Here is a 27,554-nt window from a genome sequence, read left to right as displayed (position 1 = left end):
AAATACATTTCAATAATTTTAACAATACTTTAACATATAGTCAGAACAGATGAGCCAAACTGGATTTCTTTCAACCTCAAAAGTACAAGGAAAATGAAACATCACTTCTGATCCAATTTCAGACTGTATATAAAAAAGCTTTATCAAGGTGGTCCAGTTAGATTTTCATCAATTGAGACTGTATGTCCAATATCATAACTGATACACAAACTAATCCAAGCAGTGAGCAAGGAAGGACCAGGTTAATTTCTTCAGCCTGTACAGTTAGTAATTTTTGCAAATTGCCTTCAAGCCAAGAATTAAAAAAGACAAATTATAGCGTTTCCATTTTGGATTGCGATCAGCACATTGAATGAACTGTGCTGAACTCAGCTGTTATTCTTATGGAAACTGAATAGCACCACATTCAGTGCCAAGACTAGAAACAATTGATAGCCCACAGGACAAAAGTTCACAAAATCAGTATTTGCATGGCTTCCATCCATCAAACACTAAACACAAGATTCCCATTCAACATGGTAAAAAAAAATTAAATCACACTGAGAGTACCTTGCACGACAAGTTTGGTAATAGCAGATTCAAGTACTGATTACTTTTTGATGAGATCCACTAACTAGTCAATGAATTATTCTATGAGTGGAAAATCTGCTATTTCACATTAAACTCAAAAATGAAGGCTCTTTATTTGGGATGGGGGTGGGAGGAGGGAATGTTTCCTAAAGCACATTATTCTCTTAAACTCTCTGCATTCTTTCTAATCACAAATTTGAACTGTAGACAATTACATTCCAACCCACAAATTCAGAGTATGACAGCAGACAGAATTGAAATGGCATGCAACCATTTATTCCCTCAAACCTACTGATTTGGTTTTTGTAAGCAGAAAATTCCGTGGCAGTAAAGCTTTGATTGAATGTCACAATTCTCCCGCTATTGTTCAATATTTAAATATAAATTGGCCTAAGGCGCTGATGCCAGTATGTTGAATTTCACAAGAGTCCAGCTTAAAAATACTGTCAGAAAATGAGGGTGGACAGGGGAAGAAAAAAAAATCGGTTTATTAATGGAAAACACAATCATGGGACATCATCTTTTGATGATCCTAAAATCAACAGTAGATAAAGTACAATCAGACACCATTGTAAAAGTAAACTAAAGTCAGGGGAAATATTTTAAAAGCAAGAGGAGACGCAATTGATTTTCTTAATTAAGATAAAATTGCAGATTAACTAAATTAGTTTAAAATCAATGATACTGAAAATATGACTGGCCTGGAGAACAATGAAGTATTCATTTAAAATAAAGCAGCTGTAAAATATCACCATTCAACAATAGGTCAGGTCATCCTGCATGACTGAAGTACTACTACAATGTTCCTTACTTGAATCTGATTGTGAAGATTACGAGGGCAGAGGACTATTTTAAACTATTTTTAAGGATGGAAGATGCAAGAATGCCAAATTTAAAAAAATTCAGAAAAGGTTCAAGCATCGTGATTTGGAAGGATAGGGTGGTGGATGGGTTGGTGGAAGAGCATTTGCAAATACAGGTACATTCTCAGAAAAATAACAATCATCTGTCGTGACAGCAACGTCACTATGTCCCAAAGTGCTTTGAACTAATGAGGAACATACAAATACACAACCTTTGCAATAGGGACCAAAAGCCAAGTTTGTATCCCGCAAGCTCCTATGAATGCCCCAGTCAAAATGATCAGGTTTTTCTTTTAAAAAAAAGTGATGCTGATGAATGGTTAGCTCGTACACTGACAATTATTCCCCAGTATTTCTCAAAAGAGCAGCCATGGGATCGTTTTCATTTACTGAGCACACATGGATCGTCTGTTTATAGTTTTATTTAAAAGGTACCCCAAACAATACACAACTCATTTTGCATTGCACTGTGCTCAAGTCTCTAGAATGATTAGTGCACTATGAACTACAAGGCAATCATTTAACTGAAGTTGTATGAGTAACAAATGTTACTCCTTTGGGGTGGGAATGACTTATGATGACAGGTCCTCGATCCTGGAACAAGCACCATTACACACCCACTGTCTGAACAGTTATTTCGATGGGCTATTAACTACTAACCTCAATTACCACACTGTCTTGCTTGTGCCAAGGAGAACCCAAGAGTAGGGAAAAAAACCTTTGCCTTCAAATGAATAAACTGTTTCCACAAGAAACATTGCGTCAATGAAAGGAATTTATGAGCTGCTTTCCCCAGGTTATTAATTTCAAAATATTCACCATGCCACTTCATTCATGATGTACAAAATTTGGGTTCACACACACAGGCTATCAAAAGATATATTACACACAGAACAGATTTTTTCATACATACAAGTATTTCAAACTTACAAGTATTTACAGAACACCCATGGACTTAAACTACATAGTTAAGGGGCTGATGAATTATGCCCAGTAGTCCTTTTGTCTGTTATCTTGAAATAATTTTTCCCCTTTTCTGGTATACTGCTGAACATGGTTGAAATGGGAATATCAGCAATCCCTTGAAAAACAAACATACAAGATCGCCATGTTTACTAACAGAATTATCACGTTTTATTATCAGACAAAAATGTCAAATATTCTTAATTTTTTTAACCTATTACTTTTAAACTGACCAGGCAAAAAGAAATTTACAAGTGAAGCTTGAAATACTTAAAAATGAGCCTCAGCAACATGAAACTCAATAGGCACAGGGATTCTGTATTAACTACGGTTGTGAAAAATGATTTTGAGGTATTGGACTGTCAGTACTAAAGGATTAGGTTTTATTACAAATGATGGGTAAAAGAAAATAGACATACACGAGGTGATGAATGTAAGAATGTGATATACCTACCCAATTCTGGTAGTGCTCTCAATGATTCAAGAACATTTGGACTAGAAAATTTTGCCACACATCGGAATGGTTTATTTCTGTCTGATAAAATCTCCGTGTTGCATTCATTCCTAAAGGCAGTTTGCAACTGATAGAAGAATACACAACATAATAAAAGTAGTTAACAAAACAGCCGGAAAATCAAAGCAATGTTACATCTTTTACTTTTATGAAATATTTTCTTGATATTACACTGGGAGAAGAAAACTGTCAGATTTCTGCTGCTGGGCACCCATCAGCACCTTTCTGCTGATATTATTCATGGTCAACCATGGTTTCAGCTGATCAAAGGCCTACTAACAAAACATACACTAAAACAAAAGCGTGCACTGTAACAAAAATATATCAAAATCAAAATGTCATTCAGTACATACCCTGTAGTGAACCACCTCCAGTTTTGGTAGTGATCCTTCTCCAAATGCTGCTGTTGCTAATCTTTTGGCCTCTTCTTTCTCTCTCAGATGTTCTACAGATATCCTCTCATCTTGTGCTAATTGTGGAAAGATTGGAGACAAAAATAAATTAGCGATTTCCAATAGTCAGACCTTTCCCAAGAGAAACAAGGACCTTAGCCAAAACATTTAACTCAATTTTTGTTGAAGAGATCCTTTAGAGTTAATGAAGGATCATAATGTACAAATCATTGGCTCCTTCAAACAAAAGGACACTATCCTTTTAGCAGATAACTGGTGTGGAAAGATCCCCTAACATTCCACTGTTATTTTCCTCTAATCTGTATAATAATGTACATTAATACATAAATGGCCCAAATGTCATCACCACAGTGAACATTTGTAATTTTACAGCAAGATTAAAAGTTCCTGTTGAAAAATGAACACAAAGATTAAGTATAATTCGCAATGCATTACTGACTCAACTGTGTAGATAACATCGGCTAAAATGCCCTTCACTCCCAACTACGATATTTCACCACAACCAAAATAAAAGAAAAATTACAATCTGGAATACCAGCACAAGAACCAACAAATACTGGAACATATTCATCCATCTCAGAGCGTCGAAATACAATATTAAGCAATTTCGAAGTTTTATTATTGCTTCTCGGATAGGATAATTCACAGTAGGAATTCAGCACGGCATTGTTCTACTTTCAACACTTTAACTGCTGTTACAATGAGAATAATGTGCACAAGAACAATAAATAAAACAATACCAGAGTCCTGGCTGGAGTTTAGCTGTTGTAGAGGTTTCCTGTGATGTACAGATAGTGCCTGAAATTAAAATAAAAGAGAATATAAAATACCTATAACAAGTAATTTTAACAAAATAAAACTTAAAGATGCTTGAGAGAATATTGTTTGGAAGAGTTATTTAAAGAGTCAGATGTCAAATTGACCAGACTTAGGAATTTAATGGAGTGAGGTTTAGTATTATAGATATGCTGAACAGATATTCTCATGTGTAGGCGACAGTAGCGCACTATCCCTGAATGACACTATTACTGCTACTATTGATCAGAATCAGTGTAATCTGACAACAGATGCAATGTTTGACTCATGGTAACTGGGTATTTTCTTTGGAGGAGTTGGGGAGGCAAAGAAGGAACATAAGTAAATTTTAAAAAAAAGTCAAGGCAAAGTAAATCAATCCAGCTCAAAATTATGGAACTTGCCATGGGAGAAAAAAATGTTTTGCATTACCGGGTTAAATCTTTTAAAAGCGATGTCTCGCAGGGAATACAAGCAATGACCTCGAAGATCCAACTCCTTGAGCATGTTGTGCTCAGTTGCAACAACCAGAGCCTGTAAATAAAATTAAGCCAATTTTAGAAAGGGCAACTTTTTGTTAAGCTGGCACCCAACATATGAAGAACAAACCAAAGTCTAAGCAGCAAACTCAAATTATGACATAATAGCATGGCAAGTAGATAAATGGGATTGAGTCATACGAAAAATAGCTAAAGTTTCAAAATATACTGAAACTGCCTTAACACACCAATTAAATAAATAATTAGAATCACGCTCAGAGGGTTCAATTGATTGGACAGCAATTGCAATGAAGAAATGTAGGTGCATTTGCTTTCTACAAAATGATTATCTGCACTTTAAGCATTGTTTCTCCATTGCTACCTTTTTATAATGTAAAATACAAGAATAAAGCATTTGTTGCAAATCCATTAAAAGGTCAGAAAGGTTAGAATATTTGAAATAAAATTATACTCAAATTTCATCTCCAAAGATAAGCAGCTAACTACTTCAATGAAAGAAAAAGAAGTGTAAAAGGCACAGCTTGCTTATCTTTATTATCAAGTTTCATTCCCAGCAAGACTGGTTTAAAACATTTGAGAATTTAGTAAACAAAATACTTAACACTCAATGTCACATCAAATTAAGATATCAAATTGCATTTATATCTTCAACAAATAAAACTGGCCCCACCACCTTTTTTTATTCAACAAAGTTTTAGATTGTCAAGGGTGGTGCCTCATAAACAATGCCTCTTTGGCCTGTATTCTTAGTGACTCAGGTGGAGACACCAGACCAGTGTCACCATCTATGCCGGGAATGGCTAGTCAGGACTATTGTGTTTTCACGTCTCTGCCTAAGAACAGTAGCACTTATTGGAGAACTCAGCAGGACTGGTTCTGAAGGTTCCCCATCTTAACACCTCGGGCATTCTATAGACGACCACTGTCTTAAAACACAATTGATTCAGCAGCATATATCAATCAGCAGGATCCATCTTGCATCTTGGTGTATGGCAGTGAGTGATCAAATTATTGCATTAGTAATCCACAGACCAGAGCTCAAATCCTACCATGTTAGCTTTAGAATTTAAATTCATTTGATTATCTGGAATTTAAAAAATTAACAGCAATAAAAAACCCCAATAATGTGGTCATGTTGGAAATCTGAAATAAGAACAGAGAATATTGAATCAGGCACCTTCTGCAGAGGGAGAAAGGTTTATATTTCAGGTCACTGACCTCTGTTTCAAAGGTGATGAACTGAAATGTTAAACTTTCACACCACAAATATTGCTTGAGCTGCTGAATATTTCCACAGTTGTGTTTTTATTTCATATTTACAGCAGTATTTTGAATTTCTAGATTACTAATTGCAAGTTTAAAAAAAAAAATCATATTGATAACAGATCAAATTCCAGAGCCAAATTCAGATACAAGTCCGGGGCAGGTTGGCTCTGGATCACTGGATTATTAATCCAGGCATCTTCATTGCCAGTAATTTAAGTGGTACATCACTCCCATACACAATGCTGCAAGGTATAGCATATTGTACAACGCTGATGAATAATCTGTTTTATTTCCATAGGTCAGCAAGGTTATTGTGAAGATTGGATAAATTCAGGTTCATTCTTGGGAGAAGTGATAAGTTACTGATCTGCAATGGTAATTGTCTTTCCACAGATGCTGCCTAATCTGCTGAATATGCTCTATTTTTATAATTATTTACAATGATGGCCAAAAACCTACCATTTCTAGAAATTCATATGGCTCAATTATAACCTTCAGACAATTCCTTCCTCAGGGAAAAGGTGCCACCCGCATCTTGTTTGCTTCAATTCATTAATGCAAAATACTTTGAAAAACGGTTCAGCAAGCTGCTCAGTTCAAGGACAATTAGAGATTGCTAATGAATAAATTGCCAAGACACGAGGGCCTGAGCTTTCGGGAGAGGGTGGGCAAGCTAGGACTTTATTTCTTGGCAGCAAGATTAGGGGTGATCTTATAGAACTGTATAAAACCATGAGCGGAATAGATGGGGTGAATGCCATCTTTTACCCAGAGTTGAGGAATCAAAAACCAGATTACATCGTTTTAAGGTGAGAGGGGAAATATTTAATAAGAACCCGAATGGCACCTTTTTCCACACACAAGGGTGGTGGGTATATGGATCGAATTGCAGGAGGAGGTACGCGGATGGCATTGTACTTTTTTTAATGGATCTGAAACAATCTATACCCAATTTACTAGATTTAATTGAAACATATGGAAGTTTTTCAGGTTATAAAGTTAATACATCTAAATCTACGATCCTATTTCTTAAAAGTTCTGAAATACTAACCCCTCCGCTACATACTGCTTTCAGAAATGTTTTGGAAAGTTTTACATATCTTGGAGTAAAAATCATTCCAACAATAGAATCCATTGTGCCCACTAACTATAATCCGGTGGTTGACTCAGTGGTAGAATCTATTAACAGATGGAAATCCTTACCATTATCCATGATTGGACGTATTAATGTTCTCAAAATGAACATCCTTCCTAAGTTCCTTTACCTCTTTCAGACCATCCCGCTGGCTCCCCCTTTTAATTTTTTTATAGAATGAAAAAGCTTTTTCGTAACTATATTTGGAACAGTAGACGTTCAAGGCTTCGCTTAACCCTGTTGTACTTACCATATGACAGAGGTGTGTTAAAACTCCCTAACCTCCAGGGATACTATTGGGCAGCCCAGCTGAGGGCAGCCTCTTTTTGATTTGAGCTTGAGTCACCCCTAAATTGGATAAGGATGGAGGAGGCCACAACTGCTAAAATTCCTTTAAATCTTTATCTATATTCAGCAAATATATCCACACTGAAAAAATACACTTTAAATCCCTTCATAAAAAACATACTGATAGTGTGGCATGAAGTGTTAAATTATCTGGGGGAAAATCCTCCTCCATCCCAATTTTCACCAATCTGGGGAAATAGAAACTTTATGCCAGGCACTACTGACTTGGGGTTTAAGATATGGGTGGACAAGCATATCAGTAAAATCTCAGATTTATATAATAATGATATTCATTTAAGATTCCATGAAGTAAAACAAAAATTCGGACTTGACTCAAAACATTTCCAGATTAGAAACTTCATAACAAAGACGCAAAGCTCAATAGGTCTGCCAACTCAAAACTCTATAGAAAAGGCGCTTTAAACCATCATGAGGCAGCTGGCCAAATCTCACGATTTTACCAAATTATTATAGCTACAGCAAAGGAATCTTCAGAAGATAAAAGACTTGCGTGGTGAAGAAATCTTGATGAAGAAATTACTGTTGAAGAATGGCAGGATATATGCTTACAATCTCAAGTCCAAACAATAAATACGCGGTTCAAATTACTCCAGTACAAATGGATAATGAGACTATATATTACTCCTGTTTTACTGCATCGCATTAACCCTAATACACCTGATCTGTGTGTCAAATGTGGTGTACATGAGGGTAGCTTGTTTCATTGCCTTTGAGAATACCCCACCATCCAAGAGTACTGGAAGGAGATAATAACAACTTTATCTATTGCCACAAAAGAGAAGCTTCCACTTTGTCCTTAACTTTGTATTTTCGGGTGTTTTCCAGCAAGCTGTAAACTTAACAATACAGATCAGAAGAGTTATATTTTGTCTGCTTGAAGCTAAACATAAAATTGCTTCGTCATGGAAATCAGTTTATAGACCAAACAAGCAAAGTTGGGTTGATGGATTACTGCAGTGTCTTGCTTTGGAGAAACTTACATATATAGTTAAGGGGGAAATACGACACTTTTGAAAAGATTTGAGGCTCGTTTATGAAATTTCTGGAGGGGAATGATTTTACTGAACCCTTGTAGTGAACTGCTGACTATCTTTATTTTCATTGTGATTATTGTCTGGTTAGATTATTAAAGGTGGGAGCAGTATATATATATATATATATAAACATGTACTTGAGCAGAAACGTGCCTTACTTCCTTTATATTTAAAGTGCCTTTAGGTGCCTAAAAGTGACCTTGCTGTTGATGTGCCTTGTTATGTTATGTTAAATGTTTTTGTATGCTATTTGAAAAAGCAATAAAAATATTTTTTAAAAAGATTACATAGTCTTAAGGTGAGAGGGGAAATATTTAATAAGAACCCGAATGAATGGGTGACTGAATTTCGTCAAAAAAAACCCAGTTTTTTTGGATGACAAATAAAGCTATCTTGAATCTCTTGAATGGCACCTTTTCCCACACACACGAGGGTGGTGGGTATATGGATCGAATTGCAGGAGGAGGTAGTTGAGGCATGTGCTATAACATAATTTAAGAAATATTTGGACAGGTAAATAGATAGTAATGGTTTAGAGGGATATGGGCCAAATGCAGGCAGGTAGGACTAATATAGACAGCCGTTTTGATCGACGTGGGCAAGTTATACACAAGGCCAATTTTCATGCTGTCTGACTGTGACTCCAAATACTGATCTTACCAGTAAGGCCCAGACAATGAATCTTGGAGAAAGCTGTATAATTTGTAATCTACCATAAAAGCATGGTTCTTTCAGAAAACGATGCAGAGATTGAACATGGAATAACTGCTCTTCATGCTCCTACCTTTATTTGTTAGCATATTGAGAGGCATAAAGGAGAAATTACACTGAAACGAAAATGGGAGTCAAAGCAGCAGATTCCAATGTAATCCAGTTTATAGGCAAAATACTTTGTACCTGAGAAACATACACTCTGAACTGTGCAGCAAGATTAGCCATGAAAACATAAGGAGTCTGTGGGTGGTAGACCGCATATGAAGCTCTTTTCTGGTTAGGTGGGGAATGTCGTTTACCCCAAGCAATTCTGATCCAGACAGCGTCCCCATGTTCTAAGATGTTAACCATAACCTAAGGAAGCCACAAAACAATTTATAAAACATATGAACACTAATACTACACAAATATTAGGTAAATTAGCCAGCAAACTTAAATGAAAATGGACATGCAGTTTGCTAGATTGGAACAAATAGATTACTTTTTTAAAGCTCCATGCTTTGTACAAGGGAAATAACCCGATATATCAAACATTAAAGCTTAGCTGATTCTCATTTTAATTGCAAAGTCTTCTTTGAAAGTCACATTTGGAAAAACCAGCAACATTGGATATTGATTAGGCAATCACCTTTTGCTACTTGGTATTATTACTAGATGCCAAAGATTCTGTCAATGGGCACTACAGTTCAAACTGAAATGTGAAGAGCTTTGAGAAAACAACCTGGCATTATCACATTGTTATTTCATGAAAACATTCCAACCAATCTGCACAGAGCCAATTTGCGCATAGAGTGATATGATAAATGTTGTTTTATTAGGTGTTTTGCCATGTTGATTGAAGGAGGAATATTTTACTTGGATACCAAGGACAATTCCTCCATTCTTCTGAGAAAAAACAGCGTGGGATCTTTCCTGTCAACCCAATGAAACAGATGGCACCTCCAATAGCAAAACACTCTTTCCTTTCCAGCCTTGATTGGACTTGTTGCTGGAGCAGAACTTGAACTTTCTGACAGAAATGCTAATATAAATCCAAAAAAATATGGCAATGATAAACCAATACCAATAAACTCATCACCAAATTGCCACCAATCTCTGCCATCTCCCGATGCCATCCCCGTGGAGCTCCTCCACAAAAGTGCATCTCAAAGTTGATGGCCAAGCTCTGCAATGCAGCCAGGAAATTGCAAGTATTGATCAGAGGGCAGTAGAAATTCTGCTAATCTCCAGGAATTATGTGGGGGAAAAAAATCAGCTGAATGAAATTAAGACAGATCAGTCCTGTTACAGGTGCAGCGAGTTCCCACTTTTGAATGCAGAGGAACGGCTTCAATGCAGAAAGGCAAGGATGGATGTAACTTTCAATTTAATTAAACGTTTGCTTTATATTTTAAAATGTTTAACAAAATTAATCTTAAAACTATTTTAAAAAATAATTCCAGCAGTTTATTGGATTTTCATTTAAAAACATTTAGTTGATATACAATCGATTTTGTTTCTCAATATGGTGGACATTCTGTTAGAAGCATTTGAAGTCCTTGACAGTCTCACTGCCAACAGAATCCTTGGGATTTGACATACACAGCTGTCAAGCTTTGTTTTCAGCTATTTTTGAGAGCATGCCAATTATCTCTCATCTGTAGTCTGAAGAAGGGTCTTGACCCGAAACATCACAAATTCCTTCACTCCAGAGATGCTGCCTGCACCACTGAGTTACTGCAGCATTTTGGGTCCATCTTCAATTTAAACCAGCATCTGCAGTTCTTTCCTACACATCTCCCTTCTGTAACCTGCCACACCATCTTAAAAGCATATCCCTGCTCTGATGGCTTGGCATCACACGATGCTGTCAGGTTTGGAACAGCTCTGGAGAACAAGATACCACAAGCCGACCTAATTAAGCCCAGAACTGCTGTACAGCTCACAACTGGCACAAAAACTGATCTCTAATTTATTAAGGTTTGAAACTTACATTTCTTATGAGCATTTTGAGATTTTTTTTAAACGCCTTTCTGAAGACTTCAAAGTCAAATAATGTTGCTTCTTCTACACCTGAAAAAGAAACAAGGAGTTCTGACTCAGCAACAGATAAGAAGCAGCTAAATGTAGTGAAAACATAAAGCCGTGGCTGAGTAAAAGATAATTTCCTCACCGTTTGAATTAAACATTTGATAGGTACCCCATCTTCTTTTTTGAGGATACTTACAATTATCTAAAAAGATAAACCAATCAAAAAATAATACAAAATATTGTGAAAAGAAAACATGGAAATTTGAATATTATTTTCTCTTTAATAAGTAATTTGCCGTTTAAACAAGATTTCCAACATCCTATTTCTTTACACTCTCAGCCACAAGGGAATGAATTCCACTGTTTCTCTTCAAGGTTTACAAATGGATGCACAGCTTTGAGTTTTAATGGTAGTCAATCAGTATGATAAAATACACCAGTCATTGGCAGATTTTTAAAAACCTTAGAACTTGCACACCAAAGAACACCTGCAGTATAACTGACAACACAATCAAAGATCTTTCCCAACCCCTGGCCATTCCATCTTCTCCCCAGTCCCGTCAGGCAGAAGATAGAAAAGCTCGGAAGTGCAACCACCACACTCAGGAGCAGCTTCTTTCTCTCTGTTATCAGGCTTCTGAACGGTCCTTCCATAAACAAAGGTACAGTCCAAATCTTCTCTACCTCATTGCAAACATTGGACTTTTGTCTCTGGAAGTATTACGTTATAATGCTGAGAACTATATTCTGCAGTCTGAAGAAGGGTCTCGACCTGAAACGTCACCCATTTCTTCTCTCCTGAGATGCTGCCTGACCTGCTGAGTTACTCCAGCGTTTTGTGATATATTCTGCACTCAGTATCTTTCCCTTTCCCCCTCCCTATTGTACTTGAGTTTGGCCTGATTGTATTGATGCATAGATCTATCTGATTTGATCGGATGGCATGCAAAACAAAGCTTTTCACTGTAGTTCAGTATCATAATAATAAGTCCAACACTAAACGAAAGCTGCCGGAATTTGGAGCCACTAACAGCAATACACCAAGTTTTCATGCATTTTCAACAAAACTCCCTTTCACCATTATACAAACTGTAATAACAATTTTTGCACATTACTCACCATTATCCTGGGCATAATCTCTAACAACTCTCATTCAAATTGAATCTACATTTTTAAAGCTACAGACATTTTTAAGTTTAAAAATTCATTTTCTAACCCATTTCCTGAAACTCCTCAGCGTATGATGTCACAATGCTCCACGTTCCACTTCATTTGCTCCTCACTCGCCAAAACAAGATGGCCGCCAGCAGCACCTCCGCCCGCCCGGCCTCAGTCGTCCCCTCTCCCCTCCCCTCTCGCCCTGCCCCGGCGAAGACTTGCACGTCGGCAGTCAGCGCTGAACGCACGGGCACTGGTAAGTGCCTTTTGCAGCCAACGGCTCCACGGAGGGGAGTGGGAGTGGCGGCCGAGTGGGTGGAGGGGAGGGTGGGGTTAGGGGGAGGGTGGGGGGAGCAGAGTGGGGGTGGGGGTCGGGGAGAGTGGGGGTCAGGAGAGGGTGGTATAGGGGTGGGAATGGGGGTGGAGGTAGGGCTGGGGGAGTGGGGGCAGGGGAGGGACAAGTGGGGGTGGGGTAGGGGGGATGGAGTGGGTCAGTGGGAGGAGGAGGGGGGATAAGGGGGATTGAGTGGGGGAAGGGGGTTGAGGGTGCTACACCAATACAGGAGAGGCTTTGAGTCCAGGGCTCACTCAGTGACGACACCCTCTCGTCTTCCCTGTTCCCCCTCTACGAGGAATGGGCCCAACGGGTCCACTTGGTCTAGTATATTATTAAAACTCTCATCTTATTCGTTTGTTTGATTGTGCGTACCTGAAATACAGTAAAAATGGTACACGATAGCGCAACAATTTTAGGCACACCTTACTCACCATTGGCCTGCGGTTCAAATGGTCGTTATACTTTTAAAGTTATTCGCTTTTTAAACTTTAGAAATCACTTTTTAAACTTTAATAAAACCCTTTTCCACTTTCCCTGCCCGTCAGCCGCGGCCTGCGCAGTAATACCTCCAAGTTCAACGTCACAATGGGAACCCAACGGGTCTGCGCCTGCGCAGTTGGGCCCACGTTGATCTAATACAGGTGCTCTCCGACTTACGATGCTTCGACTTACGATATTTTAACTATGCGATGGTGCAAACGGCAGCGACCCGTAGCTCACTTCCGGCCACGTGATCAGGTTTATTAAATGCATTTCGACTTACGATATTTTCGGTTTCCGATGGGTTTCTCGGCACGTAACCCCATAGTAAGTTGAGGAGCACCTGTACGTACATGGAGGGGGGATAAGGGGGGTTGAGGGGGGGAGTGGGGATGGGGAGGGTGCTACACAAATGCAGGAGAGGTTTGGACCCAACGGGTCCACAGCAGCTGGTACAAGTTAAAAATGTAGAAAGCAACTTCAAAACTTTGAACCTTATTAAATGTAATTCAGAAAGCAAGCAGTTATTTAAACAGGTAATTCTACTGGAAAAGACACCAGAGCTAGGAAGAATGAGGCTTATTAACAGTTTCCCAGTGAGAATAGCATATTAAAATCAGTGATAATTTAAGTATCTTCCCTGTCCCTAAAGTTAAGCTTAAGAGTAGACAGGCAATGCAAAGCAGATCGTAGAGGAAAGCTGGATATTTTAAAGAAAAATCCACACTGATTTAAGAATATTTAAATTACACAAGTAAAGTTCTCCCCCACCAGCCCATCAAATCATCTACATATTAGCTTCCAACTGGATTTAAAAGCAGAGCTCTGCACTGAAATTCCTTTGCCTAGAACAAAGGTCACCTAGAGGAACATATTTACAATTATTAAATCAGCCACCTTCAGAAAGTTATGCAAGAATACATACTAATAATGTAAATGATAATCAAATTATAATTCATCAGATGTATTATTTATATTTGAATACCTTCAGACTTAACCATTAACATTGGGATGCTTCCCAACATGCTTTAAACCACAACTGAATGCTGTGAATCTTTCCATCTTTTAAACATTCGTAATTTTAGCATTCGATAACACTTAAAGCGGAACAAAGCAGAATAACCTCTGGCACGAGGGCAAACTGGATTTTTAAAAAAAATTACAATGACATAGATTCAATTGGGCAATGATAAGGAAAGTAATACTTACAAATAATTTCTAAATCTGCTACTTGTGTGAGAGTTACTCCATTTTTCTAGAATAAAAGTCGAGACATGCATTAAAAAATTAAGTTTCATAAAATCTTTCACTGTTCTAGAAACGAATGAGCATGCAACACACATCACCAGAAAAGGCAACACAGTGGCACCACTGGTAGAGGTGCTTCCACACACCACCAGCAGACCACCAGATTCAATCCTGACCTCGGGCGATGTCTGCGTGGAGTTTGCACATATTCTTTGACCATGTGGGTTTACTCTGGGAACTCCAGTTTTCTTACACATCCCAAAGTCGTGCGGGTTTGTAGGTTAATTGGCCTCTTTAAAAATTGACCCTGATGTGTAGAGGGAGGATGAAAAAGTAGGATAAGATGGAACTAGTACGAATGGGCGATCGATGGTTGGCGTGGGCTCAGTGTGCTGAAGGGCCTGTTTCACTAAACACATACTAAAGAGTGTCTAAAAAAACCAACACTCAAAATGTACAGTTGGATGATTGCAAACAGCAGTTCTAAATTATTTCAAATGTATTATTTGCCATAACGGCAATCACAGATCATAGACTGGTTTCATTCAGTGAAGAAAGATCAATTCATGACATAAATTCCTGGAACTGATGATATGGTTTACAGGCATGCATGTTCATTAACTCTTATTTCTGAAACTGTTCCTGCACCACTACATCACGAGAAGATGAAAGAGGGGAATATTGGAATGGTTGAATAGGTAAAGTTTTCCTGCTCTTGCACATATGACTATTGGTTGTTTTCTGTTTCATTTCTTTGCACATTGCCCCGACTGAGAAACCATTTAATCCAGAATGAATTTTTAAGGAGGAAATTGAACAATATTGTACCATACAGTAAACAGCTTGGTCCTGGTTATGAATTAGTAAATCTAAAATTGTCTTTCAGCTTTAAATAACCTTACCATTTGCTTTAGGTTATCTAGAAATATTATTGTTTTCTTTGTTTCTCCAAAGATGATGTTTCATAGTGAAGCATAATTTCATGAAAAACACAAGAAACGGCAAGTGTTGGTGTCTGGAGCAACAGAATATTTGCAAGAACTCAGTGGGTCAAGCAGCATCCGTGGGAGGGGTGAGAAAGAATTGTTAACATTTCAGGTTGAAACCTTATACCAGGACCGTGCTTGATGAGGGTCTGACACAGATTCTGATGCAAGAATTTCAACAAATCTTTTATCCCCACGGATGCTGCTTAACCTGCAAAGTAGATAATTTGTAAATAATTTTATGGCAGTTAGCTCAATTATCCTGTAACCAATGGCATCCCCAATGTCTGGTTATTTTATCATGAGAATTATACAATATATTATAATATAATATTGTCATGAAAATTATTACATATAATTATATAATGACATTGTTGCTAATTTAAAACTATACCAGGAATCTTAATTTTTCAGCTCCTAAAAAAGGCAACTAAGTTTAACAACACTGCCCTTACTTACCTCACTATTTGTCTGCTATTTACACCCTGGAGATGAGAAATCATCTCTGGCATTCACCTTCTTGAAGTAGATTAGCAACCCACAATATTACACATTTGCAAGCTATTTGAAAATGTTCTATAACATACCACTAAATAGTCATAGCAGACTTCAAAACACAGTACCTCCATTCTGACTTATTGTCCAGAGACCATGCAAGTCAGTCATTCTCAGTCACTTGAATAGATTCTAAAGATTCACAAGTGCTGTTGAAATCAACTATTTTTTAGATGAAAGCGTGAAGAATGAGAACGACAACAGCCTAGTTGTTTGTCAGCTGTAGAAATCCAACTCATCTGTCTTGCAACAGAATATCATTCATTATCCACCCTCAAGCCACTTTGTACAATACCTTGCAAAGTGCAGCTAACTGCAAAATTACGTCTTTTCTCGTGTTTCTGTTGAAGTCCACGCTTTGAAGTTGTCTTTCAGACAAAATATCCCAGGATTTCAACAAGTTGGGGAAATCAACCATTCGAAACCTCGAAAGCACCGTAACTATGTATTCCGACCCATCCATCTCCAGAACCTTTAAGACAAAATATTTACAAAAGAAAACCAATTAAGATGCAAGAAAGCACACAGGCATTGTGGCAAGTGTAACTCTATCATAGAGGCAATCTTTCCAGATTGTCAGGCAGTTATGCTCAGGTTTATTAGTTGAGTTTATTATTATTGTCACATGTACAAGGCTACAGTAAAAAGCTTTTCATATTCCATGCTATCCAGTCAAGACAATTATACATGATTACAATCAAGCCACCCAGTGTATAGACACAGGATAAAGGGTATATTATTTAGCGCAAGAAAAAGTCTGATTAAAGATAGCTCAAATACCTCCAGTGAGGTAGTTGGTAGGTCAGGGCCGCACTCTAACTGGTGAGAGAATGATTATAGATACATAGAAAATAGGTGCAGGAGTAGGCTATTCGGCCCTTCGAGCCAGCACCGCCATGCAATGTGATCATGGCTGATCATCCACAATCAGTACCCCGTTCCTGCCTTCTCCCCATACCCCAGGCATGTGAACGAGGTAAAAAAAGAGGAAAAGAGCCGAGCGCTTGCGTGAAGTGTACAACGGGGGTCAAAAAATCAGATTTTTTGGGGGGGAAATTTACACACAAAATTACCAGTTTCAGGCCTCTTTTCGTGTATTTCAAAGTAAAAACAGACATTACAAAATAATGTGAATATGTCACTGTACACTAATAACATTTTGAAGTAAATTCGCACATTAATTGATAATCAGCCCAAAAAGGTGGTAATTGGCTTTTCTGCTGTGTTTTATATTTTAACCCTGTCTTAATTAATTGTTATATAATCTTGCACTTAAATTTAATATTTACTCATTACAGTTCCACCACTGATTTACTGGCACTCTTCGTTCCAGAGCTTTGCTGGTTTATCCAGAAGGCCAAGGAAGTCGGCTATGGGGATAGATGTGCTGGCTCCAGCTGGGCTGGAGTTCCAGAGCCCCGGCCACAGGTTGCAAATTTAACCCACTAATCGGCCGTGGAAGTCCCGATGAGGTCGAGATTGGCTGCATTGCCCAGCCTAGGTGCCACATTTTCGGAGAGAATGCCAGGGCACGCGGGGGGGATTTCTCACGAAACCTCTAGCGACCGAATTGACCATGGAAGTCCCGATGAGGTCGAGATTGGCTGCCTTGCCCAGCCTGCAAAAGTTCGATTCTAATAGACAGACAACAATACCATAAAGTGGTAAAACATTAGAGTCTTTATTACGCCAGCGGGAGTGGGAGAGCTGCAACTAATATTTTATTTTTTTAATATCAAAAAATACTTTATTCAAGTAATAAATATAATTTACAAAACATCTATTTTAAACAAGCCCATCCGACATTTCCGGAGGTTACATTCGATACAGGCATTCACTTAGACATTTACTTACATTTACCCAGTATCCCTTATTTGGAGGGGCGTCTCCACCACACCCTGCCCCCCATGTCCAGCAGCGGAAGGACCCTAGACTGTGCTCCTCCCCCACAGGGCCTTGGCGTTGGCTGCACCAAGCTTCAGTGCGTCCCTCAGCACGTACTCCTGCAGTCTGCAGCGGGCCAGTCGGCAACATTCCTTGACGGACATCTCGCTCTGCCGGGAGGCCAACAAAGCTCGGGCAGACCAAAGAGCGTCTTTCACCGAGTTGATGACCTTCCAGCAGCACTCGATGTCAGTCTCGGAATGCGTACCTGGGAACAGTCCGTAGATCACAGAGTCCTCTGTGACGGAGCTGCTCGGAATGAATCGTGACAGGGACCCCTGCAGACCTCTCCAGACTCTCTTGGCAAATCCACACTCTGTGAAGAGGTGGGCCACCGTCTCCTCTCCGTAGCAGCCGTCCCGAAGGCAGCGTGCGCTGGTAGTGAGGTTCCGGCGGTGCAGGAAGGATCTGACTGAGAGGGCTCCCCTCACCGCCAGCCAAGCCAGGTCTTGGTGCTTGTTGGTTAGTTCTGGCGATGAGGCATTTTGCCAGACAAGCTGGGCAGTCTGCTCTGCAACTAGTATTTTTTAATTTTTTAAATTTTTTTAATATCAAAAAATACTTTATTCAAGTAATAAATATCATTTACAAAACATCTTTTTTAACAAGCCCATCCGACATTTCCGGAGGTTACACATTCAATACAGGCATTTACTTCCAAATTTACATACATTTCCAGACATTAACCCTTATTTGGAGGGGCGTCTCTCTCCACCACACCCTGCTCCCCATGTCCAGCAGCGGAAGGACCCTAGACTGTGCTCCTCCCCCACAGGGCGTTGGTGTTGGCTGCACCAAGCTTCAGTGCGTCCCTCAGCACGTACTCCTGCAGTCTGCAGCGGCCAGTCGGCAACATTCCTTGACGGACATCTCGCTCCGCTGGGAGGCCAACAAGGCTCGGGCAGACCAAAGAGCGTCTTTCACCGAGTTGATGACCTTCCAGCAGCACCCGATGTCAGTCTCCGAATGCGTCCCTGGGAACAGTCCGTAGATCAGAGTCCTCTGCGACGGAGCTGCTCGGAATGAATCGTGACAGGGACCCCTGCAGACCTCTCCAGACTCTCTTTGCAAATCCACACTCTGTGAAGAGGTGGGCCACCGTCTCCTCTCCGTAGCAGCCGTCCCGAAGGCAGCGTGCGCCGGTAATGAGGTTCCGGCAGTGCAGGAATGATCTGACTGAGAGGGCTCCCCTCACCGCCAGCCAAGCCAGGTCTTGGTGCTTGTTGGTTAGTTCTGGCGATGAGGCATTTTGCCAGACCAGCTGGGCAGTCTGCTCTGGGAACCACGCCACAGGATCCATGGAGTCATCCCCCTGCAGTGCCTGCAGGACGTTCCGTGCTGACCACTGCCCGATGGACTTGTGGTCAAAGGTGTTGGTCCGGAAGAACCTTTCCACGAACGACAGATGGTTCAGCAATGTCCAGCTGACTGGCACATTGTGTGGCATCTGCGCCAGGCCCATCCTTCGCAACACCGGGGACAGGTAGAACCTCAGCAGGTAGTGGGATTTGGTGCCCACGTGCCTTGGCTCTATGCTCCGCCTGATGCAGCCACACACGAAGGTGGCCATCAGGATGAGGGCGACGTTGGGCACGCTTTTACCCCCGTTTTCTGCCGACTTGTGCATTGTGGCTCGTCGCACCCGGTCCATCGCCAACCCCCAGATGAAGTGGAAGACGGCCCGGGTGATACCCCTGGCGTAGGAAGGGGGGACGGGCCACACTTGCGCCAAGTACAGCAGCCCGAGAGCACCTCACACCTGATGACCAGATTTTCCCCCGTGATGGAGAGGGAGCGCTGCTTCCACAGCTCCAGCTTCTTCCCCACCCTGGCTATCCTTTGTTGCCTCCCACCAGTGTCGGGGAGTCAAAGAGGGGCCTCACAGTTCTCCAACATGCGTAGTCCCTCTTTAGCTCCTCAACGTTCTCCGGGGTCAACAGCTCCACATTTAACTTCCACGTCCCTCTGCCCGCCTTCCGGTCCTCCTGTAGGTGACAGGTGGCCTGAAGGAGGCAGTGGTCAGAGAAGAATACCGGCGCGAGGCCGGTGTGTCTGATTTTTCCCCGTGATGCAGAGGGAGCGCTGCTTCCACAGCTCCAGCTTCTTCCCCACCCTGGCTATCTGCTCCAGCCAATTCTTGTTACACGCCTCAGCTCTCCAAAATGGAGCCCTTTGCCGAATCCAGACTTGACCCGGTTGGCGATGGCCTTAGACAGGATGTTGTAGTCTACATTTAACAATGTGATGGGTCTCCAATTCCTTATGTCATTCATCTCCCCCTTTTGCTTGTAGATCAGGGTGATGCTGCCCTTCCTCATAGAGTCTGACATGCTGCCGGCTAGAAGTATGTCGTTGTACACTTCCAGCAGGTCCGGGCCCACCCAGTCCCACAGAGCCAAGTACAACTCTGCCGGTAAGCCATCGCCTCCGGGAGTTTTACTCGAGTCAAAGGAACGGATGGAGCCAGTCAGCTCCTCCAGGGTCAGTGGTTGGTCCAGACTCTCCCGCTTGCTGTCGTCCAAGACTTCCGTGATGGAGGACAGGAAGTTCTGGGAGGCGGTGCTGTCTGTGGTCTTTTTTTCGTACAGACCCTTATAAAAGGATCTGCAGATCTTTAGCATGTCTGTCTGCGAGGATGTTACCGAGCCGTCCTCCTCCCTAAAACTTTTGATCACAGAGCTCCCCCTGTGAACCTTATGGAAGATGAAACGTGAGCAAGTCTCATCCTGCTCAACATGACGGACCCTGGACCGGAAGATGATCTTGGAGGATTCAGAGGTAAAGAGCCGAGCTTGCCGGCCCTTCAACTCTCTCAGTTCCTCCCTCACATCCACCCCTCTCTTCTGCAGAAGGAGCAGTTGCTGCAAATCTGTCTGGAGTTGACACAATTCCCTCTTACCCTGTCTTGCTCTCTGAACACCTTTGGAGACAAAGAACTTCTTGATGTTCTCCTTTGTTGCCTCCCACCAGAGTGTCGGGGAGTGAAAGAGGGGCCTCACAGTTCTCCAACATGCGTAGTCCCTCTTTAGCTCCTCAACGTTCTCCGGGGTCAACAGCTCCACATTTAACTTCCACGTCCCTCTGCCCGCCTTCCGGTCCTCCTGTAGGTGACAGGTGGCCTGAAGGAGGCAGTGGTCAGAGAAGAATACCGGCGCGAGGTCGGTGTGTCTGACCGTGACAGCCCTCGATGTGAAGAGGAAGTCTATCCGGGACTGGGCTGAACCGTTCGGTCCTGACCAGGTGAACCGCGGCTGGGCTCCGCCTGCAGGGTCGCTGAAGGCGTCGCGCAGCTTTGCATCTTTGACCGTCTCCACCAGGAGTTTGGAGGTGCCTTCCAGTCTGTGGTTGGCATTGCCGGATCGTCCAGTCGCATCGATGATGCAGTTGAAGTCACCGGCCAGAACGAGCGGTCTAGACGTGGTCAGCAGCGGTGGGAGCTGCTGGAGGACGGCCAACCGCTCGCTCCGTATGGGTGAGGCGTACACATTAATCAGCCGGAGCGGAGAACCACGGTACATAACATCCACCACCAGGAGATGCCCCCCCACCACCTCCCTTACCTCAGTGATGGTGAAGCCCCCTCCCCGCAGCAAGATCCCCAGACCAGACGCACGACAATCATTGCCCCCCGACCATACCGACAGTCCGTGGGGCCACCATCGCGACCACCTCCGATAGCAGCGAAGGTGTGGCAGCCCGCACTCTTGTAAAAAAGTCACATCCGCCTTTACCGTGGCCAGGTACTGCAAGGCGTTGACACATCGCGCAGTGCTCTTCACACTGCGCACGTTTAGGGATGCCAGTTTCAGCTCCATTGTCCTTTAGAGTTCCAGGCCGTCCTTCTCCTCCCGCATGAACATCGTCTGGGTGAGTTCCAGCACCTTTTCGTGGCACAGGTACTGGTACTGGGTGTTGACTTCCTGAGCACAGGGTGAGTTTTCTGGCGTGGCCACTGCGATGCTCCCGGTCTCCCGGAGCTGGGGCCCATTGTTACAGAGTGTTTCAGCAACCTTTTTATGCACCAAATACAATGGGTTTTTAGAAGTGATAACAGAACCAGACACCCCACACAGGTGGTCTTGCAAGAGGATAGGAGTTCAATGAATCATCACCCACTATCACTGGCCATTGTCCGAGGTTAACAATTGAGTATATTACCATAAACACATCTTCCTGGTGCTCAACTTTGGAGTGATTGTAACGAGGCTCAGTCTATTAACATAAACACATCTTCCTGGGGCTCAACCTTGTGGTAATTGTTAAGAGGCTCAAGTCTACTCGGTGCTCTTCCTTTGTATCCGTATCCTGTCCCTTGTAAGATTACAACACCCCTTCTGCAATCTCAAGCCAGCATCTACACAGAGGTAGACTTGCCGGCATCTGAGGTATGCATTTTAATTTAGTGACAGTTCATCTTCATGTAGCATTTGGTCACATACACCTTAACCCTTACATCCCCTTTTCTCCTTTACAAGCCTGGGTGCCACATTTCGGGGAGACTTCCAGGCCGCGCGGGGGGGGGGGTGGGGCGGATTTCTCGCGGAACCCCTAGCGACCTCTAGCGGAACCCTAGTGTTCATTACAAGTCTACGCATCAGTTTTTTCCCCTTTCTTTTTTTCGATCTGATTTCTCCGTTTATTTGGCAAAGTGAGAAACGCAGAAACCATGCAAAAACCGCGGAAAAAAAGATTTTAAATACGCGGAAGTCCGCGGAAAATTCACATGCCTGATATCCCTTGATTCCGCTAGCCCTAAGAGCTCTATCTAACTCTCATTTGAATGCATCCAGTGAATTCCGAAGCAGAGAATTCCACAAATTCACAACACTCTGAGTGAAAAAGTTTTTCCTCATCTCAGTTCTAAATGGCCTACCCCTTATTCTTAAACTGCGGCCCCTGGTTCTGGGCTCCCCCAACATCGGGAATGCGTTTCCTGCATTTAGCGTGTCCAATCCCTAAATAATTTTATATGTTTCTATAAGATCCCCTCTCATCCTTCTATATTCCAGTGAATACAAGCCCAGTCGCTCCATTCTTTCATCATTTGACAGTCCCACCATCCCAGGAATTAACCTCGTGAACCTACGCTGCCTTCGGAGGCTGTGGTGGCGCTGCGAGTGCGGCTGCGACTCGCCTTCGGAGGCTTTGGCCGCGGGCCGTGTGGATATTGGAAGCTCGCAGCCCCGAGTGGGGGCCGACATCGGGAGCTCCGGCAGCGGCTTCGCCTGCCCCGAATCGCGGGGCTTGGGCCGGTCCGCCGCGAACCTTTCACTATCCGGCGCGGCCTGAAATAGGCCGCGGGATTTTCTCTGCCCGGTGGGGGCTTCAATTGCAGGAGCCCCGACCACCCCGACGTGGCAACTTCAACAGCCTGACCGCGGGAGAAGACGGCAGGGCCTTCCAACACAGTGAGGTGACTGGAGGAGACTCACTGTGATGGATGTTTCTTTTTTTTGTTTTGTGTTGGTTTGTGATTATGTGTGTTATTGCTTATTTTTATTGCTCTTATTGTTGGACTGTGGGTAATGGAATTTCATCCAAAAGACTTGTTTTTTTGGATGACAATAAAGGCTATTCTGAGTACCCTGGGATGCAGACTATCAAGCCCTGGGGATTTATCAGCCTTCAGCCTCATCAGTTCCTGACTAATGTGAATTTCATTCAGTTCCTCCGTCACCCTAGGTGCTCTGTCCCCTAGCACATCTGTGAGATTGTTTTCTGTCGTCCTTAGTGAAGACAGAACCAAAGTACCTGTTCAACCCATCTGCTATTTCCTTGTTCCCCATAATAAATTCCCCTGTTTGTGTCTTCAAGGGACGCACATTGGTCTTAACTATTTTTTTCCTCTTCACATACCGAAAGAAGCTTTTACCATCCTCTTTTATATCCTTGGCTAGCTTACCTTCGTACTTCATCATTTCTCGCTGTATTGCCTTTTTAGTTACCTTCTGTTGATCTTTAAGTTTCCTAATCCTCTGGGTTCCTGCTCATCTTTGCTATATTATATGTCTTCTCTTTTATTTTTATACTGTCCTTAACTTCCCTTGTCACGGTCCCTCTTACTCCCCTTAGAATCTTTCTTCCTCTTTGGAATGAAATGATCCTGCATCTTCTGGATTATTCCCAGAAATACCTGCCATTGCTGTTCCACCATCATCCCTGCTCGGGTCCCTTTCCAGTCAACTTTGGCCAGTCCCCTTTGTTCAACTGCAATAATGACATTTCCAATTTTACCTTCTCCCTCTCAAATTGCACATTAAAACATCATATTATGGTCACTACCTCCCAATGGTTCCTTTACCTCAAGTTCCCTTATTAAATCCAGTTCACTACACAACATTAAATCCAGAATTGCCTTCTCCCTGGTAGGCTCCAGTACAAGCTGCTCTAAGAATCCATCTCGGAGGCATTCCACAAACTCCCTTTCGTGGGGTCCAGTTCCAACCTGATTTTCCCAGTCTACCTACATGTTGAAATCTCCCATAACCACCGTCGCATTACCTTTGTAACATTCCAATTTTAACTCCTGATGCAACTTGCAACCTATCTCCAGGCTACTGTCTGGGGGCTTGTAGATAACGCCCATTAGGGTATTTTTACCCTTACATTTTCTCAGTTCTATCCACAATGGCTCGACATCTGATTCTGTGTCACCCCTCACAAGGGACTGAATTTCATTGCTTACCAACAAAACCTCTGCCCACCTGCCTGCCTTTTCAATACGACGTATACCCCTGAATATTCAGTTCCCAGCTCTGACCCTCTTGCAGCCATGTCTCTGTAATTCCCACAACATCATACTTACTAACAGCTTATTATAACCTACCAAGGTACAATGAAAAGTTTTGTTTTGCATGCTATCTAATCTAGTCAGAACTGTTAACAATCAGTTTGAAGAAAGGTCCCAACCCAATGTCACCTATCCATGTTCTCCAGAAATGCTGCCTGGTCCGCTCAGTTACTCCAGCATTTTCGGCACTCTATTTAAGATACTTTATTCTTGATGGGGCTGTTTGTTTATCGAGCCTTTGGGTCTTTTTTAGTGAAAATAAAATGAAGGTGTAACCGGTACGGCTGCAGTAGTGCAAAAGCAAAAATAAGATTAGTCATGCACAAAAAAAAACCCTCTTTCACACAAAGGGCGAGATATCTGTAAAGCTTTTTCCCCATGATGTCATGAAACTATTGAGTGGTTAAACTTTTTAACAAAAAAAAGGCATGTCATCAGGACCACGAATTTAAAAATCCTCCTCGTGCAGAAAGATCAGTATTAGATCAGCTGTAAACTGCAGGTGGGGTTTTGTTTTACTTACCGGTGAGAGTCCGGACGGTGGAACTGTAACCCGGGGATGTCCGTAACCCGGGGGGGACGATGTCCGTAACCCGGGGGGGGGTGGTGGGGGGGCGCGGTTCGGCGTCTCTCAGCGCGCTCCTGTCCGTATACAATGAACGGACAGATGCGGGCACCGAGTTACATTGGCTTGCCGGGGCTCCGGAGTCAGCTTCCCCCCTCCACACCCGGAAAGAGCCGCTACCACAAACCGCCCGCGCTTTCAAACGCGCCGCGGCCAACGGCCAACGGCCGTCGAATGAGGCGTCGCTCCCAGCCCCCGCCCCGCCCCTCCCCCCCCCCCCCCCCTCCCAGCACAGCGCCGCCTGCACTGGCGAGCGCGCAACAACCGCCTGCTCCAACGCTTGCCTCTCTGTATTGAAGGCACACATGATGAGATAATAACTTATTTTAAAATACAGATGAAGACACAGGGAGTTACAGATGCTGGAATCTTGATGCTCGAATCTTAGAAACACAAAGTGGCACGAAATGCACAGAGTCTCTTGCCCAGAATAGGGGCATCGCGGACCAGAGGACATATGGTTTAAGGTGAAGGGGAAAAGATTTAATTGGAATCTGAGAGGTGACTTTTTGGGTGGTGGGTGTATGGAGCAATCTGCCATTGAGGCTGGGACTATCCAAGTTAAGAAACAGTTAGACGAGCATGAATGAATGAATGAATGAATGAATGAATGAATGAATGAATGAATGAATGAATGAATGAATGAATGAATGAATGAATGAATGAATGAATGAATGAATGAATGAATGAATGAATGAATGAATGAATGAATGAATGAATGAATGAATGAATGAATGAATGAATGAATGAATGAATGAATGAATGAATGAATGAATGAATGAATGAATTAAAGATACTGGTACATGAATAGGACAGGGTTGGAGGGATATGGACCAAACGCAGGCAGGTGGGACTAATGTAGCTGGGACATGTTGGCCGGTGTGGGCGAGTTGGGTCTGTTTCCACGCTGTATGAGAGAAGGGTCTTGACCCAAAACGTCACCCATTGCTTCTCTCCAGAAATGCTGCCTGACCCACCGAGTTACTCCAGCACTTTGAATTTTATTGAAAAAAATATGATGCTTTTAGAAACTTTCTTACATTCTGGCAAGCAGTACAAGAGTGCTAATTAGAATCCAGATGACTAGAGTGTGTGTCGGAAGGAGCTGCAGATGTTGACACACCGAAGATAGACACAAAATGCTGGGGTAACTCTTGACCATTGGCATTAAACCCATAAAACCAGTTGTAATCTGGAGTGTACAAGCCGAAGGTAAACGCTTCCGACATTCCCAGCGGCAATACATACTTCCATTAGTGTTATGTGTAGGAAGAAACTGCAGATGATGGTTTAGAAACATAGAAAATAGGTGCAGGAGTAGGCCATTCGGCCCTTCGAGCCTGCACCGCCATTCAATATGATCATGGCTGATCATCCAGCTCAGTAACCTGTACCTGCCTTCTCTCCATACCCCCTGATCCCTTTAGCCACAAGGGCCACACCTAACTCCCTCTTAAATATAGCCAATGAACTGGCCTCAACTACCTTCTGTGGCAGAGAATTCCACAGACTCACCACTCTCTGTGTGAAGAAATGTTTTCTCATCTCGGTCCTAAAAGACTTCCCCCTTATCCTTAAGCTATGACCCCTTGTTCTGGACTCCCCCAACATCGGGAACAATCTTCCAGCATCTAGCCTCTCCAACCCCTTAAGAATTTTATATGTTTCAATAAGATCCCCCCGCAGTCTTCTAAATTCCAGCGAGTATAAGCCAAGTCTATCCAGTCTTTTTTCATATGAAAGTCCTGCCATCCCAGGGATCAATCTGGTGAACCTTCTCTGTACTCTCTCTAAGGCTAGAATGTCGTTCCTCTAAGAAACAGTTAGACAAACCGAAGATAAACACAACAAGTTGGAGTAACTCAGCGGGACAGACAGCATTTCTGGAGAGAAGCAATGGGTGACGTTTTGGGTCGAGACCATTCTTCAGACTAGTTAGGGAAAAGGGAAACGAGAGATAAGAGACGATGATGTAGGGAGATAAAGAACGATGAATGAAATGTATGCAAAAAAGTAACGATGATAAAGGAAACAGGCCATTGTTAGCTGTTTGTTTGGTGAAAACGAGAAGCTGTGTTCATTAGTGTTATATTTGGTAGTACTCACGAAACTATCATTAAACCAGGACCATTGCCATTCTTTCTCCCCTGGGCATGTCCCTTTAAAACCTCCATCTCGTCACGTCAGGCTCTGCGGCGACACTTTCAGACGCCGAGGCCCACCGGCCCCGCCCACACCTTCTCTGATTGGTCCATTCCTGAGAGCCCGCCTCATATCCTATTGCC

The 27,554-nt window shown here is 42.5% G+C and overlaps 1 protein-coding gene across 3 annotated transcripts; it reads right to left on the bottom strand.

The window, feature by feature from the left end:
- On the bottom strand, nucleotides 1-27,512 carry cenpn (centromere protein N). Of its 3 annotated transcripts, none has more exons than XM_078401748.1 (11): nucleotides 27,376-27,512; nucleotides 16,206-16,382; nucleotides 14,331-14,376; nucleotides 11,289-11,348; nucleotides 11,109-11,188; nucleotides 9,320-9,490; nucleotides 4,551-4,652; nucleotides 4,064-4,121; nucleotides 3,264-3,379; nucleotides 2,851-2,977; nucleotides 1-2,514 (listed from the first exon to the last, which is right to left on the bottom strand). In XM_078401748.1, exons 2-11 carry the CDS (start codon nucleotides 16,371-16,373, stop codon nucleotides 2,402-2,404), a joined length of 1,041 nt encoding a protein of 346 aa, XP_078257874.1. In that variant the 5' UTR covers nucleotides 16,374-16,382; nucleotides 27,376-27,512; the 3' UTR covers nucleotides 1-2,401. The 3 variants fall into 3 exon arrangements, with proteins under 3 accessions (XP_078257874.1, XP_078257873.1, XP_078257875.1); XM_078401747.1 differs by lacking the exon at nucleotides 27,376-27,512 and adding an exon at nucleotides 25,168-25,426; XM_078401749.1 differs by lacking the exons at nucleotides 11,289-11,348; nucleotides 27,376-27,512 and adding an exon at nucleotides 25,168-25,426.
- Between the last annotated feature and the right edge of the window lie 42 nt (nucleotides 27,513-27,554).

The sequence above is a fragment of the Rhinoraja longicauda genome, chromosome 6 (assembly GCF_053455715.1).
Source record: "Rhinoraja longicauda isolate Sanriku21f chromosome 6, sRhiLon1.1, whole genome shotgun sequence".
In the NCBI taxonomy this organism is placed as follows: Eukaryota; Metazoa; Chordata; class Chondrichthyes; order Rajiformes; family Arhynchobatidae; genus Rhinoraja; species Rhinoraja longicauda.
This window is presented reverse-complemented; position numbering and strand designations above follow the sequence as displayed.